This window comes from Saccostrea cucullata, unplaced genomic scaffold (genome assembly GCF_032062105.1).
Source record: "Saccostrea cucullata isolate Sc308-1 unplaced genomic scaffold, CSIRO_AGI_Scuc_v1 ctg2139, whole genome shotgun sequence".
In the NCBI taxonomy this organism is placed as follows: Eukaryota; Metazoa; Mollusca; class Bivalvia; order Ostreida; family Ostreidae; genus Saccostrea; species Saccostrea cuccullata.
In genome coordinates, this window is record NW_026926647.1 from 67896 (window position 1) to 87232 (window position 19337).

Consider the following 19337-nt stretch of genomic DNA (forward strand, 5'->3'; position numbering starts at 1 on the left):
TTGAGGGGGAAGCCATAGGGTAATAATGCAGTGTCAGAGAAAGACAAGGAGGAACAAGTACTGTTTGAAGTAGAACAGGGGGAGGGTAAGTCCTGGGGAATAATGCAAGGGGATGTGGGGGATGGAGGGGATCTTGAGGGGAGTATTTTGAGGGGAAAGCTGTAGGTTAATACTTTTAATTAGCATATGTTTAAGAGGAAACAGAAGTGAACAAAGAAGTATAGGGGTAAATGAATGGGGCACATATGCAGCAGGGGGAGGGAATTGTTGGAAAACTTCTCAAAGACAGGAAAAGGCTGGTGACAAGGGGTGGCAGGGGGATATTTTGAGGGGACAAGTGAGAATTAACAGGAATACTTAAGAAGGTGAAAAACAGAGAGAGGTTAAACGGTTGGAGTCATAACAAAATATTTTAATTGAGAATTGTATAGTTTCAGCTGCAGTAGTTAGATTATGATGTTGCAAGGGGAGGGGGGGGGGTAATCAAATCACAGGGAAGAAAGTCAAACCTCATTATCTTGAGCTGGATATGGACAGAGGGATATTTGGGAGTTTGGAATGTAGAGGTTAAAATTTACAGAGAAATATATGGCATGAAGGGGTAAGTCTTTACTTGGGAACATATTGATGGTATGTATAGGGGAAACATAGGATAATACTTTAACACAGTTCAAGAAGATATCAAGTCACTGGGTATAATAGTTGAACTGTAACATCACTGTTAATCCCAATACACAGGCTTGGTATATGTTGTAGGTAAATAGACATTGTGTTTGCTTCCTTCATCAGAAGTGGACAACACATCAAGGACATCAGGAAGGTGATGGGAGAGAAGGAAATGAAAATATAAGAATCATCGCCAAGATCGAGAACCATGAAAAGGGGTCAAAAGGTCAGTCATTGAGGCTTAATTACTGTGTTAATTAAGATGAATTACAGGTTGCTGCATGCAGCAGATCACTGACTTAAAACGTATGTTTGGCTGTGCATTATTTTTTGGCGTTTTCTTTTGCCTTGCTGTCTATTGAGAGAAGCTTGCTTACTAATTCAGAAGTACATCGACATAAATGTTTTGCACCTATATACATGAATAAGAACATTAAGAAATGTGATAATTAACTCAAATCTGTGCTAATTACTGTTTGCAAAAATCAATTTCCGGCAAATATCGTAAAACATGCTACAACAAATTCAAAATTCAGGTGAAGTGCTTTTCATTCCCCATTAGCATTATAATCAAACTCAAAAAAAATATAGAAACAAAGTACATTAATTTTTTGGGGTCCTAGGTTCTTGCATGGGATTATGTTGTAATATGATTTTAGAGAAAGTACAGTACACTGCTTTCCTCAGCGCATTGAAAACACATATTATACATGAACCATAAATCACACATTTTAGATGACCGAAGCCTATGTCTAGAGCTCGGTTTCCCTATTATATATATATATTTTGATTTTATTTCAGATTTGATGAAATTCTCCAGGAATCCAATGGTATAATGGTGGCCAGAGGAGACCTTGGGATAGAAATCCCTCCCGAGAAAGTCTTCCTGGCTCAGAAGATGATGATTGGTCGATGTAACAGGGCAGGAAAACCCGTCATTTGTGCTACACAGGTTTGTGGATTCTGCGGAGAGAAAATTGAGTCAACATTGTCAAATTAAAATTAGAGAGCTCACGATAATGATCACTGATTTCCAGTGAGTTGTCTTTCTTTGTACACAAACTATATAGCAATACAATAATCAAATTTCCCACATGTGTATTTTCTCTGTTATTTGACCTAAAAAAGTTGTTTTTATGGAAGTTATGATTTGTTGAAATAAACATAACATCTGGCCCATGTAGATATGTATCTGTAGAGAAAAAGTTGAAATAAGAAGTTTTTTTGTGTAAAAGAAAAAGTCATGGTTTTTAGGTTTTCAGTTTAAAACTTTTCCCTTATGTGAAATTTAGAATGTCCTATACATGTACTTGTAAATGAAGTTATGTCAATTTTTTACTGTGTAGATGTTGGAGTCGATGGTGAAGAAGCCCCGTCCCACTAGGGCGGAGTCTAGTGATGTAGCCAATGCCGTGTTAGACGGAGCGGACTGTGTCATGTTGTCAGGGGAGACAGCTAAAGGAGACTACCCACTAGAAGCTGTCAAAATGATGCAGAAGGTGTGTGCCTTTTTTAAAATTTTGTTAAGTATTGAATGATCATTATCCAGTTACTTTCTATGACATGCTTTTTCACAAGAAAGTCATAAGGCATAAGCAGACAAAATATTATGAAATCTGGTAATTGTTTAATGCAAACATTTTTGTGAAAATAAACAAAAATATCCAAAATTGATCTAAAATATATATTTTTTTAATTGTGAAAAAAATACAGATATTTCCGCTTGTTGAAATAATAATGAAGTATATAAATTCATGCATAAAAAGGAAAAAACTTTCATTCCTTGTAGTTTTAAAAAGAAAAAAAATTATGAAATCACAATGTAATGAAATGAATTTATTTCAAAAACTTGTCTCCAGACTTGTGTGTTACTGAATAAACTTACAGATATAAAACAGATCACCAACACTTCATGAGAATACAGTAGTAAATTTATTTTGTCTCCAGTATTTCTTTGTGTTGTATTACTGAGTAATTTTACTGTTTCAGATCTGTAGGGAGGCGGAGTCAGCTGTTTTCCATCATCAGCTGTTTGAGGAGTTACGTAAGGAGACCCCCACCCCCACAGACGCCACCCACACTGTTGCCATAGCAGCAGTAGAGGCCTCCTTCAAATGTATGGCAGCTGCTATTATTGTGATCACAACATCAGGAAGGTACAGTACAGTTCTAAAGACTGTATCATCTTTGGTATAAGTATGAAATTATCAGGAAGGTAAAAAGTAGAAATGATCAGATGAAATCACAGTACGGTTCTAAAGTCTGTATCATCTGTGGCATAAGTATGAAATATGGCATGCTTTGAGCTCTCTTCTTGGACATATAGAACAAACAGTGTCTGTATCCATTTTGAAATATTTGCATCCTCCTGTATTCTGTGTCATGTCAAAAGAAATTGGGCTTATCTTTATTCTAAGATTTATATCGTCTGAAAAGTTGAATGTATTGACACACCTCTGTATCCTGTTATGAAAATTAATCCGCCCACGTGATCTCTGTTTCTTTATTGTGTGAATGTTAATTGTATTGACACACCTCTTTATGCTCTTCACTGATAGCCTATAAACCTAATCTAAGTTTTATATTTTCAGAGTGTTAAATGTATTGACCCACCTCTTTATTCTGTTAGATCCGCCCACGTGATCTCAGTTCTTTATTGTCTAATTGTTACATGTATTGACACACCTCTTTATTCTTTTAGATCCGCTCACCTGATCTCTGCCTACAGACCCCGGTGTCCCATTCTGGCCATCACACGGATAGAACAGACAGCCAGACAGTGTCATCTTTTCAGGGGGATCTTCCCCATCCATTATGTGGGTAAGTACTCGATAGAGTCAGGGAGAAGGGGGGGTCTGTTATGTGGGTAAGTACTGAAGGGGGTGGGGGTTGGTTACGTAATATATACCGTATAACAGGTATTTTTTACGTGCTGCTAATTTTTACTAATTTTTACGAGTTTTACAAATCCATAAAATCTAAATGCGTAAAATTTCACAGAAGTAAAAAACGCCTAAATTTTGAACATCGTATTATGAGAGAATTTTAATGCTATCATTGCCATTTAGTTAAGTACCTGGAGGCTATAGAATTAGTACTGACACTCGTTGGTATTTTGGGGAACTTTTTAATTGATTATCGATTAGGATCAAACAAGTGAATCTTAATTAATGCACAAATTATACAAACATCGTCAATTACCTGGTTCCTCTAACAGAACGCATAATTTCTGATAATGGCTTAAATATTACAGACTGGAGTCTTCAAATTATACCTGTTATTCAAGAGTTTTACCTTTTTTTCTTTTTATTTGCTTCCAGTAAAAGCTTCGACATTTTAATGCATCGTAATCCGTGTCCCCTGTAATTCTGTTAACTTAATCATTGTTGCTTGAGTTGTCTCTCTTTGTTTTCATTAAAATGAAGACGGGCACGTGGTACGCAACAATAATGATGCGTGAACATGTGTATTAATTGACAAAGGAATAAATTCAGGGCATGTGATATATAAAGGTATTTAAATGAATAAACATATCACTGAAGGAATTGACACTCGTTATCACAGGAACAATTTTGTTTTTATTTTACATCGGGTTGTCCACACATTTAAAACACGTATATGTATGTCAACGCATTCAAAACGCTTAAACATTGATCTGGAACTTCACCTCTGACGATTTTAATTTTTACAGACATGCTCAATTCGTAAAAATTTAATGCGTAAAAAATAAAATCACCCTATTTCAACAGAAATCCGTTAAAATTCACAGCAGTAAAAATTACCCGTTATACAGTATATATATATACTCTGAAATAACTAATTTTCATGGTGGTTTAGTTTTTGTGGTTTTCTAGGTTTGGAGAGACCTAGAATTTATGTCCACCATGAAATATAATGTTAACAGATAATTCAACTCAACAATTCTTTATCCACAACATCAAATCCCCATGAACCCATATTTTTAGGTCACCTGAGTAAACTCAGGTGACCTATTGCTATCTGTTGTTGTCCGTCGTCGTGCGTTCCTGCGCCATGCGCCGTGCGTTAACATTTGAACATTTTCAGCTTCTTCTCTGCAACCACTCAACCAATTTCAACCAATTTTGGCACATAGCATCTACGGGTGAAGGGGAACAAAAATTGTGAATTTCATGTTCCCTGCCCCCCTGGGGCCTGAGGGGTGGTGCCAAAACCACTAAAATTAGTGCAATCTTTAAAAATCTTCTTCTTTACTCCTGGACATCAAGCAGGCAAACTGTTGGCATGAATGTAATGAGCATTGAGTCCTCTACCAAAATTGTGAAATTCATGGCCCCAGGGTAAGGGGTTCTTGTGCTAGGGCGGGGCTATATAGATTATATAGTGAAAATACATTATTTCTTTGAAAATCTTCTTCTCTGCTCTTGGGTATTAAGTAAACTAAGTAAGTACATACTTATGTTGAGCAAGAGTGCCTCTTTCAAAATTGTGAATTTTATGGCCCCAGGGTCAGGGGTTCTGGTGTTAGGGTGGGGCTCTATTGATTATATAGTGAAAATGCATTTATTCTTTGAAAATCTTCTTCTCTGCTTCAGGGTATCAAATAAACTAACTAAGCACATAGTTATGATGAGCAAGAGAGCCTCTTTCAAAATTGTGATATTTATGGCCCCAGGGTCAGGGGTTCTGGTATTAGGGCGGGGCTCTATGGATTATATAGTGAAAATACATTATTTTTTGAAAATCTTCTTCTCTGGGTATTGAATAAACTAACTAAGTACATAGTTATGATGAGCAAGAGTGCCTCTTCTAAAATTGTGAATTTTATGGCCCCAGGGTCAGGGGTTCTGGTGTTAGGGCGGGGCTCTATTGATTATATGGTGAAAATGCATTTATTCTTATTTACAAGATACTCAGGTGATCTATAAGGCCTGTGGGCCTCTTGTTTTCTCAAACCACGATAATTTGAACCCATGAAAATTTGTGATTTTAAAGTATGCACGTAGTCTATGTTTGTAGTGTAGATGTTGTATTTATACATTCCTGTAGTAGTACATCTGTGTTCTTTAGTGCAGTCTGCATGCATGCATTTTTTCCCGCTATATTTTAACATGATCATGAATCGCTATTTGTCTTCACCTTTTGCTCTATAGATATATAATGCTATGTTCATAGTGTATGCTTATACCATGATATGCTTTATACATATCTTATGCTTGCTCCTGTATGCTTAACCTATGCTTTTCTCCCTTGCCTGCTTTATATGTACCCCATCATGCTTTTGTGCTGTATATAGAGCCCCGCGTGGAGCTTTGGACGGATGACATGGACAAGAGAATCTACAAAGCTATGGCACTCGGCCGGAAACGAAACTTCATCAAAAAGGGGGATTTCATCATTATAGTGACAGGATGGAAATCAGGGTCAGGGTACACTAATACCCTGAGGATCATTAATGCCCCCGAGACAGATGAGGGGCCCATACTAGGGGTTCCCGTCATTAAAGACTATAATGACTAACTATAGAATTCTGTACTTATATTGTGGCCCCATGTCCCTTAAAAGGGGTATTGTAAAGTTGATTTTGAAAATTGTGAGTAGGAGAATAAAGAGATAAGATATAGAATTCAGGAAAGGATTGTTAGAAAAATTAAGCACTTTGAGTTTCATGCAGAAACAGTTCAATGAATTTCAAACTCCACTTTAATTTGTTATTTAGGATCACCCTATATGTTATCTGTTAAAATATAATTTATTGCATTTTGTCTGTGATTTTCATGTTTACCCAAAAGTATATACGTCATAATAAATGATGAAAAAATACCCAATAAATACTGTTGTTTACTTATCCAAAAATTATTCCTGTCTTTGAACATGATGAATGATGTAAAAATTATTTTTTTTTTAAAGATTATCTGAAATATAAAACTTACAAATGATAAATATTCCATTTTATTTAAAGATGTTTACACTAACAACACCATTTTATTTTTCTGTAGTTTTCCTGGGAATGTTGCTTGCATCATCACATCTAACCATGTTTGTGATTGTTGCTCACTTTTCTTTTTGCATGATTCTGATATTTCATGATGTAAACATAAAGTGAAAGGTTTATCTACCAAGGATTTTCTTTACTAAACTATCAAATTCCATCATTGTATTAGTAAACAGATGTATTGTAAAATGTCTGACAAAATCAACAATTTATGGGTATTTAGAGTACAGTAAAGCACTCTTGCAGCCAAGTGCAATTTTGATTTGTTATAAATGAAATTTGTCATATCTGTTAAGTTCACACTACTGAAAGTCGAGCATCCATGTGAATTCATTATAAGTGCATTTGTTATAACCCTGCTTTACTGTTTAAGGTCACCTTGATATGAAAAATAATGTACATTACACGTGAATTTAAATGTAATCCCCCCCTCTTTTGTTATATTTTTATTACAGGTACATTGTTGATACTATCCACTGTATTGATTGTTCTTTAGTCACCAAACTCATTGTTACATTGTTTACTATTTATGACACTTTAATATTCATTATGGTTTGTATGAGGAAGGGAATTTGTTTTAATTACTGTCACAGTTCACTTTCAGATTCTAACTGATAAGGCCATCCTTAAAAAATTTTTGTTTGCCCTCTCCCAACCGTCTGCCTAAAATTGCTCAAAACCCTCAGGAAACAATTTTTTTTCTTTCGTTTTATTCCTGTATATTCTGTTCTCTTAACATGCTTCTTAAAATTTTCTGCAAAATTTTTCCCCACCTACCTACCAACCCAACTTTTTTTACCCTGAGTCAAGAAAGGGCAAGTAAACAATATTTTAAACATGGCCTTATCTTGAATTGTTTAATTGTTTACAAAGAAATGAAGTAAAGCATTCATGTTCAAGTTTTCCATTTACAGTGATTTACTTGATAAAAAAATGTTTTTTTGTTTCAAATTATTTCAAATTTTCAAGTAATATACAGAATTGTTCCACAGTTCTAATGTTATAAATAGTAAGCTTTAGCAAATTTGTTTTTAACCCTTTGTGTGCGGGAACCCAATATATTGGGTCTGACGTCACAAACGCTACCGTGCGGGAACCCAATATGTTGGGTCTGAGTCTGGAATTAGCGCTTCGTCACATAAAACGTAGTATAAAACGTATAAATGACTTGTGAATTATTAAGAATCTATCAATGTGTATTAAAAAACTACAATACATTTGAAAATAGGTAATTAAGATGTGAAAATATGCGAATTATTTGTGAAATTGTGATTTAAAGTGAAGATTCCCATTGGCGTTTGTTACGATGAAAGTCAGTCCGCTATTTTTGGAAACAGGGAAAAAACGCGCATGTAATAAATATCTAATAACTTGCTCTAATATAAGAGAAAATAAAGAAATAGATCCAAAAAATAGTTAAATATCAATAATTCTAATAAATTTGTGTTAGTAGACATAACACTTTTAATAGGCTTAGAAATTGCCGATATTTTAGCAGAAAAACTCTGGTTAACTTGACTTGACCTTAACCTTGCGAAGTTCTTCCTGTTAAAACGAAAGTAGGGTGCACATGCTACTGAACTTCAGTCTGAAGCAAATCGAGAGCTTATATGGTCGGCAAAGTTTTATATTTTGGACATATGGTGGTTATTATTTGTTTATTTGGCGTTTTGTAAGTAGACATGTACATTACATCGTCTAAATGAAAACAATAATGCACGAGATTGAACCTGGCAAGCCAGAGACGTTTTTTATTTTCCTCAGTGGCTGTGCACGTTGTTTACATTCGTAAATCAAGCTTTGCTTTGAAATAAAAGTTTGCAAAAAATAATTTGAAGCTTCTTATTAATTAGAGGCATTTGTTTTTTTTTTTAACAATAAATTAACAAATAAATAAGTAAACATTTTTTTTTAAATCTCTAAAGCTAAAATGTTGAAAGATAAAAAAGGTTTCACCTGATAAAAGTAATAAATGTGGAGGACCTTGAACACTGTGGAAAATTTTCTAATGAGTTATTGCATTAATAAGTAAGTGCAAAAGAGATATATAGAGAATATATATCCACAGGGACCTATATACTATAGTATATAGGTCCCTGATATCCATCAGCATATTTTTGTGATCAAGCAAAATTAATTCATGATACAGGTATTCGAAATACATGCAATCATGGAGTCAATTAAGTGGCCCTAATTACACCTAAAATTTCTGGTTTAAAGCTGCTTAATGTTCCATCTATTTGGGAAAACCTTCAAATATTTTTTTTATAACAGTATATGATATATTGTAAAATTTTTAGCACAATTAAAAATTAAAAATAAACTTGATATTTTCAAATGTAAGCTAGTTCACCACACTGAAACTGAAGTTTACTTTTAAAAAAATCCAAATAGTACTGAAAAGGAAAAAAAAAAACATTAACATATCAGAAAAGATGCATTGATTCATTTGATCATATGACATATGTGCATATACATGAAAATGGTAAAGAGTGATGAAAAAATTTTGAAGTGCTGATTTTCCCTGAAATGACTGTCATTTGTGTAAACTTGGTATTTGTTTTATTTCAGTAAGTAATAAAAATACCATTTTTATTTCCTTGCTGAGGATTATATAGACTCTCAATAATTTCAAAACCAAAATATGTTCCCTGATCTTTGGTATCTTAGAGTTAGGCAAGGCGTTTAAGGCATTTACATACTCTAGTTTGCATGGAACCTAATTAGTAAGTGAAAATACTGTAAATGTATTACATTTAGCGGTGTATTCTATTTAGCGATTTTGGCGGAGAGCAGACTCCGCTAATTCAAGTACATCGCTAAATGTCTGTTATGTTAACTTTTATAACTAGCAAATTCAGACAGCGCTAAATCAAATCTACGCTAACTTGTTGAAAATTGAATTTTCGGCAAATATCCTACATGCCAAATGTAATACATTTACAGTACTTGATACTCAGTATTAGAAGAACATGTATCTGAATTTTTTTTTCTAAACCAAGTTTAAGTACATGAATCGGGGAGATATTTTCTTTTTCTTTAAAATATTTTTATATAGCTCTCAATAATTTCAAAACCAAAATATGTTCCGGGATCTTGGGTATCTTAGAGTTAGATTTCTTCAAGGCATTTACATACTCTAGTTTGCATGGAACCTTATTAGTAAGTGAAAATAAGTGGTAGATGTATCAGAATTTTTTTTTTCTAAACCAAGTTTAAGAACATGTATCAGGGAGACTTTTTCTTTTTTTTTAAAATAGACTTTTGCCAGAATAAAGCATGTGGATTATATTGCACATTTTCCCCACTTTTTTTTTCTATTTTATTAAAACCAATCAAAGTACTCAGAAGTACTGAAAGCCGGGCTCATTTACAGGGTAAATGAACTACTAGTTTCTAATTTTCGCCCCGTTTTATTTTCGCCCCTTTTGCCCTCTTGATTGGGCGAATTTAAAACGGGGCGAATTCAAATTACACAGTATTATTTCTTAAACAGAACTACGACAGGGCGAATTTCAAACGGGGCAAAATTGTTTGCCAGTGCCAAGGGCAAAAATAACCCTGTATACAGTAATACCGCGATGACAGTTTAAAAACATGCCGATTCAGACATTGAAAAGATAATTATATATCTCAACGTCATATACAGCATTAAAAAGTTTTAAAAATTAATTAAAATGTAGCTAGAATTTAACAGCGTAAAATATTTGTCACATATATCGTTTCGGGGTTTTATATACCAACAGAAGTAAATAAACACTGATGCAGCAAGATTATTTAAGGTCAAACGATTAACACTGATGCAGCAAGATTATTTAAGGTCAAACTATTATGCACAGATGTGTCCCCAGCGGGGAGTTTTGCATCAAAGCGTACATCAAATCATTAATGATGTTCCTTGCATTTGTGATAACCTGATAGTACAACCTTTATTTATAGAATATGACGCAGACAGGGATACCTGATGAATACCTTTCGCATATTTTAAGCAAATAATTAATCGTCGAAGACGATAGAAAGTATTTTATTATAATTATTTTTTGACAATTTCAGATAACTTTGAAAGTCAAATTCAGTGTTTGAATTGCCTCAAAGTTGATTGCGCAAACGTACTATATTTTTACTCGTAAATTTAATTTGGCGGTGATGAAGCAGCATTTCCGGTTGAACACCGTCGCAAAAGCCGGGCATTGCTCTACGAGCAATGAGCCCGGCTAAAAACTGTGAGACTGCCCCAACCTATACATGCACACACAAAATTATAAAATTCACTGGTTAAATAAATGGTAACTCTACAGTTTAAAATTAAGATGAATTGTCATTTTTGTAGGCATAAGAAGGAGATCAGAGTCTTTAGAATGAGTAATTTGTAAATAAATTGTATGGACTTGCATGTAAATCTGCTCAATAAATTACAATCAAGACTGGGTAATAGGAATTATACTTCTCAAACTCAAAAGTACACTCTGTATATGTTGTCACCTATTGATATGTAAAATGTCCTCTAATTTACAAGTTTATAAGGCCCAAGAAGCTTCTACATTCCACCATTTCTAGATATGTAAGATAGGTGTATTTGATGTTAGAGATAGTCATATATGCCTGAATGAATACAGTAAAAAAGTTAAGATTTACAATGAGATTTTTTTTTAATGATGGTCAGGAAAATTTTTCAAAATTGCAAATTCCTATACAATTACTAATCAACAAAGATTACATTTTGGTCTGCAAAGATATGTTTATTTTTAAATATGAAAATGTGAATAGTTACTAAGAGTACAAGGAAATCCCATTGTGGAAATAAAATATATTTTATCATTAGGAATAATATTTTATGTTGAAGTAAAAATTCAGGCACATTAAAAACTTGTGTAACAGGAGAGGAGAAAATGTGTGGTTGGACCAGGAATTGAACCCAGGAACCCTGCTTCACTAGTCAGGTGATACCCATAGCACAACCATTATATATGCCTCTTTAAAATTATCTTCATCCTTGCAGATACTACCCAAATTCTTATTAGCCCCTGACAGGACTTTCACTTGCAAATCCAGAGGGGTCAATAGCATCATATCTGTAACAAGGAAGGAGAAAATGCATGGCTGGACCTTGAATCAAAGAAGGGACCCCTGCATCACTGATCAGATGCTCTACTGACTGAGCTTACTCAGCCTATATCCATGACCCATACCATTACACTTGCATATACTTAAACTAAATCAATTGAAAAAAATCAAAACTGTTATTCACCAGTGACCACAATGAACAAAGTAATTTATGAAAACGTTATAATTAAATGACTGTTAAAGGTGCTTAAATTTCTAAAATTTAAAATTCTAGTTTTCCTGCTGGCGTTTATTGCACTGTTGCCAGCTAGGAATAAAACTAAAATAAATGCAACATTTCTTACAGAATGAGAAGTATTGTGGGAGGAAAGTGGATGAATATGTTAACTTTACAAATAACATGGAGAAATGCATTTTCTTCAATAAAAGCAAAATAAAAAAATATTAAAGAGATTTGAGAATTACTATAGAAATGTATTTAGGGCTGTTAAATTCCAGTCATTAGAAAATAAGACCTCTATAACTTAGTGTAAAAGTTATTTTATTTTTATAATTTATTTATTTAACACATTGACTGCTTAAAAATAAATACTAGTAACAGCAATTAGTTCATTGTTGTGCCAATTTGCTCCAGATTTCCCAACCTCAAAATCTGCATATTTTCTGAGGATCATACTTTCATACTTTCTTTGATTCCAATATTTCTTAAAATAATCACTGGTTTTATATTTACAGCGTAACTGAATCTTCAATTTATACTCTTTTAAGTTAAAATCTGAAGGAAAAAAATCCATTATTAGAATCAGAATTCATTTAAACCTACATGAATATATCCCTTACTCAGATAAGTATAAAATGACTTTTCACAACATAACAGTATATATAACATTGACTTAATCATTGAGTTATTGTTTAAATTAATTTTTCTTTTACATAATATTAAATCTAAAATTGAATTTCTAGAGCAGTTGGTTTATTTTTTTCATCGAAGTGCAATGTTTTCTCTGAAAAAAGCAAAAAAGTCATTTTAAAATATATTTTTTGAAAATTTGGTTTCCATGGCAACATAAAACATTAGATTTTTAAAAAAAAAATATTTTGAATTAAAAAACACAATATTTGTTATATATTTGCCAAATTTCAAGCAAATTGGTTGTCATCAATTTTAGATATTTGCATTTTAGTACACCATTGTGATAATTTTGTTGATATTACAAAACAACTCAGTCCTGAGGTTACTGTGCACGTAAAACAAGTCAGCACACAAAGGGTTAAAACACAAGTGCTTTTTAAAACTGTGACTGATTTGTTTTGTTTTTTAATATTTTATCGATAACATCTTAATTATGTTGTGTATTAATGTTCCAGATCCCGTCATGAGTGAGTGGACGGTGGACGTCGACCGTCGGATTTACAAGGGAATTCAGATTGGAACGGATCGAGGATTTATCCAGAAAGGCGATCCGGTTATCATCATCACGGGCTGGAAGCCTGGATCTGGATCAACCAACACGATGAGGATCATAAACGCTGTAGATGTAGCTAAATCTGACCTACTGGCCCCCATTACAGGTTTGTTATAATGCTATAGATGTAGCTAAATCTGACCTACTGGCCCCCATTACAGGTTTGTTATAATGCTATAGATGTAGCTAAATCTGACCTACTGGCCCCCCTTACAGGTTTGTTATAATGCTATAGATGTAGCTAAATCTGACCTACTGGCCCCCCTTACAGGTTTGTTATAATGCTATAGATGTAGCTAAATCTGACCTACTGGCCCCCATTACAGGTTTGTTATAATTCTATAGATGTAGCTAAATCTGACCTACTGGCCCCCATTACAGGTTTGTTATAATGCTATAGATGTAGCTAAATCTGACCTACTGGCCCCCCTTACAGGTTTGTTATAATGCTATAGATGTAGCTAAATCTGACCTACTGGCCCCCCTTACAGGTTTGTTATAATGCTATAGATGTAGCTAAATCTGACCTACTGGCCCCCATTACAGGTTTGTTATAATTCTATAGATGTAGCTAAATCTGACCTACTGGCCCCCATTACAGGTTTGTTATAATGCTATAGATGTAGCTAAATCTGACCTACTGAATCCCATTACAGGTTTGTTATAATGCTATAGATGTAACTAAATCTGACCTATTGGCCCCCATTACAGGTATGTTAAAATGCTATAGATGTAGCTAAATCTGACCTACTGACTCCCATTACAGGTTTGTTATAACGCTTTAGATGTAGCTAAATCTGACCTATTGGCCCCCATTACAGATTTGTTATAATGCTATAGATGTAGCTAAATCTGACCTACTGAATCCCGTTAAGGTTTGTTATAACTCTATAGATGTAGCTCAGCTTTTTTTTTCCTTATATAACTGATACCGGTAAACGGCACCATTCCCAATGCCAAAAAACGTTAATTTTTCCCAATTTTGTGATTAAAAATTCCCAATTCAACTGTGAAGCAAAAGATTATGACGACATCGTATTTCTTCTTGATTAATTGTTTCACTTCCGCTTAAATCGAAAGTAGAGAAAGTCATAATTTGGCGGGACCAGTGGGTTAGACAGCGTAGTGTCAGACAAATTGAAAGCATGACAATGTGAAAACAAGGGACGTTGATATAAAAAACAATAAGTACTTGTTGTTTAATCTTTAAAAAAAAGCAGTGATAGGTAGTTAAGTTGGAATAAACACAAAATACGTTGCATTTGCATATATGAGAGAAAACTCTCCTTTGTTTTTCTTCGGTGTTATCTTTCCCAATTGAACCGGTACCGGACCCTTTCCCAACGGGTGGAAAAAAATCGCTGTAGCTAAATCTGACCTACTGGCCCCCCTTACAGGTTTGTTATAACGCTATAGATGTAGCTAAATCTGACCTACTGGCCCCCATTACAGGTTTGTTATAACGCTATAGATGTAGCTAAATCTGACCTACTGGCTCCCCTTACAGGTTTTTATAAAGCTATAGGTTGTAGCTAAATCTGACCTACTGGCCCCCATTACAGATTTGTTATTTAAGCATTGAATTCATGTTTGTGGATATCTTCGGTCCTATAACACACCTGGCTGTGCCGACAAATTGAATACCGCGCGTTAGCGCGGTATGATAATTTGTCGGCACGGCCCGGTGTGTTATAGGACCGAAGATATCCACAAACATGAATTCAATGCTTATATTTACATTCTTTAATTTTCCCTCTTCATAATTGCTTATTTCGTTAATCTTAAATGTGAATTTAGTGCCCTTCAAAACTCCGTGGTTAAAAGATGTAAGAGCCGTTTGTGACGTCAAATGACGTTAAATGACGTTGCAAAGTTAAATAACGCAAACAAACATTGCGAGGAAAAAAGTACCAAATTAATTCTTAACGCACATTATGTTTATTTTTACGTTAATTTTTCAGGGTTATAGTTTTTCATTATTTTGAAATAAAACATTTTACATTTTGGTGTTCCTAGAGTTTTGAAAATGCAAATACACATGTAGTTCTTACTGTGTATTCTAACGCGCAGTGACAAGGTTTCGAGTGTGTTATAGAAATTTGAACGTCCTGGATTTCTAATGGATATCATAAGGAAAACTACACTGAATGTAAATATAACGCTATAGATGTAGCTAAATCTGACCTACTGGCCCCCATTACAGGTTTGTTATAACGCTATAGATGTAGCTAAATCTGACCTACTGGCCCCCATTACAGGTTTGTTATAACGCTATAGATGTAGCTAAATCTGACCTACTGGCCCCCATTACAGGTTTGTTATATATAGAATATCACACTGCTGTTTTGATCTCAGCCCTGGTATCAGCCCGAGCGGTTGGTATCGGCCCAAGCCCGGAGGGTGCGGGCTGAGACCATCCGAGGGCTGATACCAGGGACGAGATCAAAACAGTGGTGTGATGTTGTTTATATCATATATCTAAAACCAAAGAAAAGAACAAACATTTAGATATTTTTTTAATCAAAAAGTTTATATAAACAAAATTAGAGTTATCTTTCTTTATTTCGATGTACTTTGAGATGTTGCTTGATGGCGAATATTCATATACAGAGAAAGATTCACTTGGTCTAGTCATTAAAAAGAATAACGTGTTAGCCCTGGTGTTTTGAAACATTTCATTTCGAAGCACATTATATATAACAAAGATTCAAAAAGGTAAAAAAAAAAACTTTAACAAATATTCTACTTTCACTTTTGATCGAATCGGGGTTACAACTTCTATAACGAATCGTTACAAGTTGAAAATATGAAATTTATAGTAACTGTTTGTTTTGTTAACGATATATATTAAATTAAAAATGGCACATTTACATGAAAACTTTGTATTGTCTTACTGTCAGAGCAAATAAACGTCCATTTTTTCAAAACGTGATTTGTTGCTGTCCTAGAAGTAAACAAGAGTTACCTCGCTTACGTCACAAGTGCTATCATTTGGCGCACTTTTTAAAAACAATTTTCTCAAAATTCTAATATAAATAATTTTTTTAAAGATTCTGGTTAAATTTTTCGATATATAATGTTTCTCTTGATTACTAAAATATGAATTTTACTCTTAATTCAACCAAATAAAACAGAACTAATGATTTGAAATTTGAGGGCGAGACAGCCCCTTGACGACGGGCCGAGACAGAGATATCTCAGCCCCGAGGGTGAGACAGCCCTACTTCCAAGGCGCTGTCTCGCCTAGTCCAAAACACCTGTATCAGGGCTGATACACTACTAGGTATATGATATAACGCTATAGATGTAGCTAAATCTGATCTACTGGCTCCCATTACAGGTTTGTTATAACGCTAATATAGGTTAACTTAGACATGCATATTGAACAAACAGCAAATTTTTAATAAATTGTTCATATTTTTTTCAGGCATAACCAGTGTGCCAAGTTTCAACAAAATTGAAAGTGATTTATCTACGAATACTTCTGCTTCATCTGTCTCGGAGTCGAAAGGATCCAAAGACGATGTAAAATTCTTCTAAAAACTTCTACAATAAAATTAATTTTTCGCGCCCCAACAGACACTGAAAATTAACAATAGTGCAAGGGGCAGATACATGTATCTAACCACTAAGAGAAGTTGGGTTTTACTCAGTGACGCAGTTATAGGGAGCTTTGAACAACTGCTAATTGTGTGTTTTTATTAGATTTTTATTTCCTTGCGATGGTATGTGTGAATGTTTAAGAGGAGAAGATATTATATGTATGTATACTTGTATTGTTGATTTTTAGAACTGTTTCAATTTGTTTATGTTAAAAAGTGCTAGATCAAGAGATTTTTATTTTAAAAATAATGCTTTTACCCTTGTACTGTTTGTATATGTTAGATTTAATAGTTACAGTGTACAAAAAATTTCCTGCAAAATATGACGATGCATGTAACTGATGCAGTAGATGCCCAAGCAGTTGCATAGAAATTCCTGGTGTATGCTACATGCAGCAAAGAACATTTAATGAATATTTCGTGTGATAACGTTAATATACATGTACATCAGGGACTATTTATTTCACTGTAGAAAGGAAACATACAGATATGTACTAATATACATACTGATATGAAACAAGTTACATCCAGGATGTGAATCTCAATTAGTGCAGGTTTTAGTACCTAATTGTGAAAATAAAATGGTGCAGGTTTTAGCAACCATTTAAGTAAAAATTAAAATATATCTGCTGTTGATTTGGCATTGAATGGCAAACTGCTTGAAGGAACAATGTACAGTGTATCCATGACTGTCCATTTCATAAAGCAACGAATTTAAATTCAAATAAAAAGTTTGGTATCGTTGAAATATAGCTAAAATCATGTTTTAACATAATTTCCTGGGTATGCATTGCTGCATGGACAAAGAGAAGCTGATGTGAAAATTTTAATGTTACATGTAAAACTGGGTGTTGTTTTACCTCTGCAATATTATATAATAAGAAAAATACTATTAGTTAATTTGTTTGGAAATCCCATTCTACCCAAAGGCTAAAGCCTTTTTTTTTTGAAATTCAAATATTAAAGATTTTTATCACATTTTTTTGTTTTACTTGTACATGTGAATTTAAAGTAAAGGCAGTATGAAATAACAAACATTAATTGTTTATTTTTTAAAAAATAAAAATGTAATATAACTTGCTTTGATTTGTTGGTGCTGTGTTTTTATTTTTTTTTCATTTTAACTCGACTGAATTAGAACACATTATTAGGCGCCTAAAGCAAATGTAGTCTTACAAAAATGTCAAACTGAACCAATGTTTAGTTTTTTGGGTATGTTAAGCATTGTCCATATAAATGCAAAAAAATTTTTGTGGAAAATACAATGTTTTCTTTTATATAGTCATAAAGTACTGATTTGTTATTCTATTTAATACATCTTCTTTTTGCATTAATATCTGACACAATTCAAGTTCTTTGTTTGTTTTATTTCTTTTGTTGATGAAGACAGCAACAGTGTTTTATTTATCACCCTGGTTGTAAAATAAAATGTCTACAACACTGAAAATTTCTTTGTCATAGTATTACTTTTATTTTTTACAACTTACTGGATATTTCATTTGATTCTTTGTTGCTTGTATGGCACAGTGCTTAGAGCATCTGTTTAGAGTAAGAAGTTTATCCTTGTGTCGCGGGTTGGAATCCCAATGTGGGATTTGTAGAGACCGGTCCTTTGGATGAGACCGTGTATCCTGTGATCATCAAATTTTGTCAGTTGATGCATCTTTGGTTTTCAGAAAATTTCAACCAAAAAGTAGGTCACTGTGACCTACTTTCGACATTTTATGGCTAGATTTAAATATCTTGGGTACTAATGGCTTAGAATCATTAAAATTTGTCAGTTGATGCATCCTGTGTTTTCAGAGCATGTTGACCAAAAAGTAGGTCACAGTGACCTACTTTTGACATTTTATGGCTATATTTTAGTATCAGGTACTTATTGGGTTAGAATCATCAAACTTAGTCATTCGATGCATCTTGGGTTTTCGAAGTATGTCAAAAAGTAGGTCACAGTGACCTATTTTTGACATTTTATGGCTAGTTTTATGTATCTCAGGTACTAATTAGTTTAGAATCATCAAATTTTGTCATTTGATGCATCTTAGATTTTCGGAGCATGTTGACCAAAAAGTAGGTCACGGTGACCCACTTTTGAATATTTCAGGTACTGATTGGCTTAGAATCATCAAACTTTGTCAGTAGATGCATCTTGGGTTTTCGGAGAATGTTGACTAAAAAGTAGGTCAAAAAGTAGGTCACAGTGACCTACTTTTGTCATTTTATGGCTATATTTAGGTATTTTGGGTACTTATTGGTTTAAAATCATTAAACTTTGTTATTTGATGCATCTTGGGTTCTCGGAGAATGATGATCAAAATATAGGTCATGGTGACCTACTTGTGAAATTTATGGCTAAATTTAAGCATTCTAGGGTACTTATTGGCTTAGAATTGTGAAACTTTGTCAGCTTATGCACCTTGGGTTTTCGGAGAATGTTGACCAATAAGTAGGTCACTGTGACCCACTTTTGAATATCTCAAGTACTTAATGGCTTAGAATCATCAATCTTTGTCAATTAAGGCATCTTGTGTCCTCTGAAAATTTCCATCAAAATGTAGGTCACCA

At 33.8% G+C, this 19337-nt stretch overlaps 1 protein-coding gene across 1 annotated transcript in view; it reads left to right on the plus strand.

Annotated features, from left to right (window-relative positions):
• The window catches only part of LOC134272308 (pyruvate kinase PKM-like), a 30664-nt gene extending 13675 nt beyond the window's left edge, over window positions 1–16989 (plus strand). The window contains 8 exon segments of the mRNA XM_062754556.1: window positions 767–835; window positions 838–884; window positions 1468–1618; window positions 2013–2165; window positions 2656–2822; window positions 3368–3486; window positions 13073–13276; window positions 16598–16989. Of these exon segments, the coding sequence (XP_062610540.1) occupies window positions 767–835; window positions 838–884; window positions 1468–1618; window positions 2013–2165; window positions 2656–2822; window positions 3368–3486; window positions 13073–13276; window positions 16598–16710 (1023 nt within the window). The 3' untranslated portion in view covers window positions 16711–16989.
• Window positions 16990–19337: the final 2348 nt, after the last annotated feature.